Source organism: Corvus brachyrhynchos, unplaced genomic scaffold (genome assembly GCF_000691975.1).
Source record: "Corvus brachyrhynchos isolate BGI_N302 unplaced genomic scaffold, ASM69197v1 scaffold99, whole genome shotgun sequence".
NCBI lineage: Eukaryota > Metazoa > Chordata > Aves > Passeriformes > Corvidae > Corvus > Corvus brachyrhynchos.
In genome coordinates this window covers 199,102-199,807 of record NW_008239778.1, presented here as the reverse complement: position 1 = coordinate 199,807, position 706 = coordinate 199,102, and the positions used below count along the sequence as shown (strand labels likewise).

The window sequence follows — 706 nt, the reverse complement described above, 5'->3', positions numbered from 1 at the left end:
CACGACACCCACCTCTGTCCCCCAGCTGCCGGTGAGAGTGGGGGGCCTGGGGTCTGCAGTCATCCTGCCCACAGCAGGGTGAGGATGCACACATCACCCACCCTCTCTTGCAGAAGCTCCCTCCTGCCTCCAGCCATCCCAGCTGCCCAGGGTGCCCACAGTGCTGCCCCAGGCCAGCTGATGTCACCATGTCCCAGGTACAGCCCCAGGGGTCTCTTTGGAGGAGGTGGCACAGGTGTGGCACGGGGGTGGCACAGCCACCATGACCGCTCTGCTCATCCCCAGGTGCTGCCAGTGCTCCCCATGCCACAGCCAGTTCCCCCCGAGGGAAGTGCTGGTGTTCTGCCACCCGGACAGGAGGACATGGCTCTGGCCGGCTCCCATCAGTCCCACAGGCACTCCCAGCTGCACCAGAGGAAGCGGTGAGTCATTCCTTGGGCATCAGCTGCAGCTCAGGAATTCCCTGGAGTTTCAGGGGGTGGTGGGACAGTAGGTCAGGGTTTATTCATCTGTTCTCACGGCAGGAGTCGTGACAGGAGCAGGAGCTTGTCTCAGCAGCACCTGCTCCACCGGGAGCTGCCAGGCCCTGAGCTCGTTCCCAGCCCCGAGGGGAGGGTCATCCCTTCGGCACCGCCGTGGCCAGGATTGCCAGAGCCCAGAGGTGAGTGGGGCAGTGGTGGGAGAACAGGCAGGGCCTGTGGTGCGC

At 64.9% G+C, this 706-nt stretch overlaps 1 protein-coding gene across 1 annotated transcript in view; it reads left to right on the top strand.

The window, feature by feature from the left end:
• KIF12 (kinesin family member 12) overlaps window positions 1-706 on the top strand; it is a 3,722-nt gene that overhangs the window by 2,869 nt on the left and 147 nt on the right. The window contains exons 9-12 of the mRNA XM_017742947.1: window positions 1-31; window positions 114-197; window positions 286-422; window positions 525-702. Of these exons, the coding sequence (XP_017598436.1) occupies window positions 1-31; window positions 114-197; window positions 286-422; window positions 525-702 (430 nt within the window). The remainder of the gene's footprint in view (window positions 32-113; window positions 198-285; window positions 423-524; window positions 703-706) is intronic.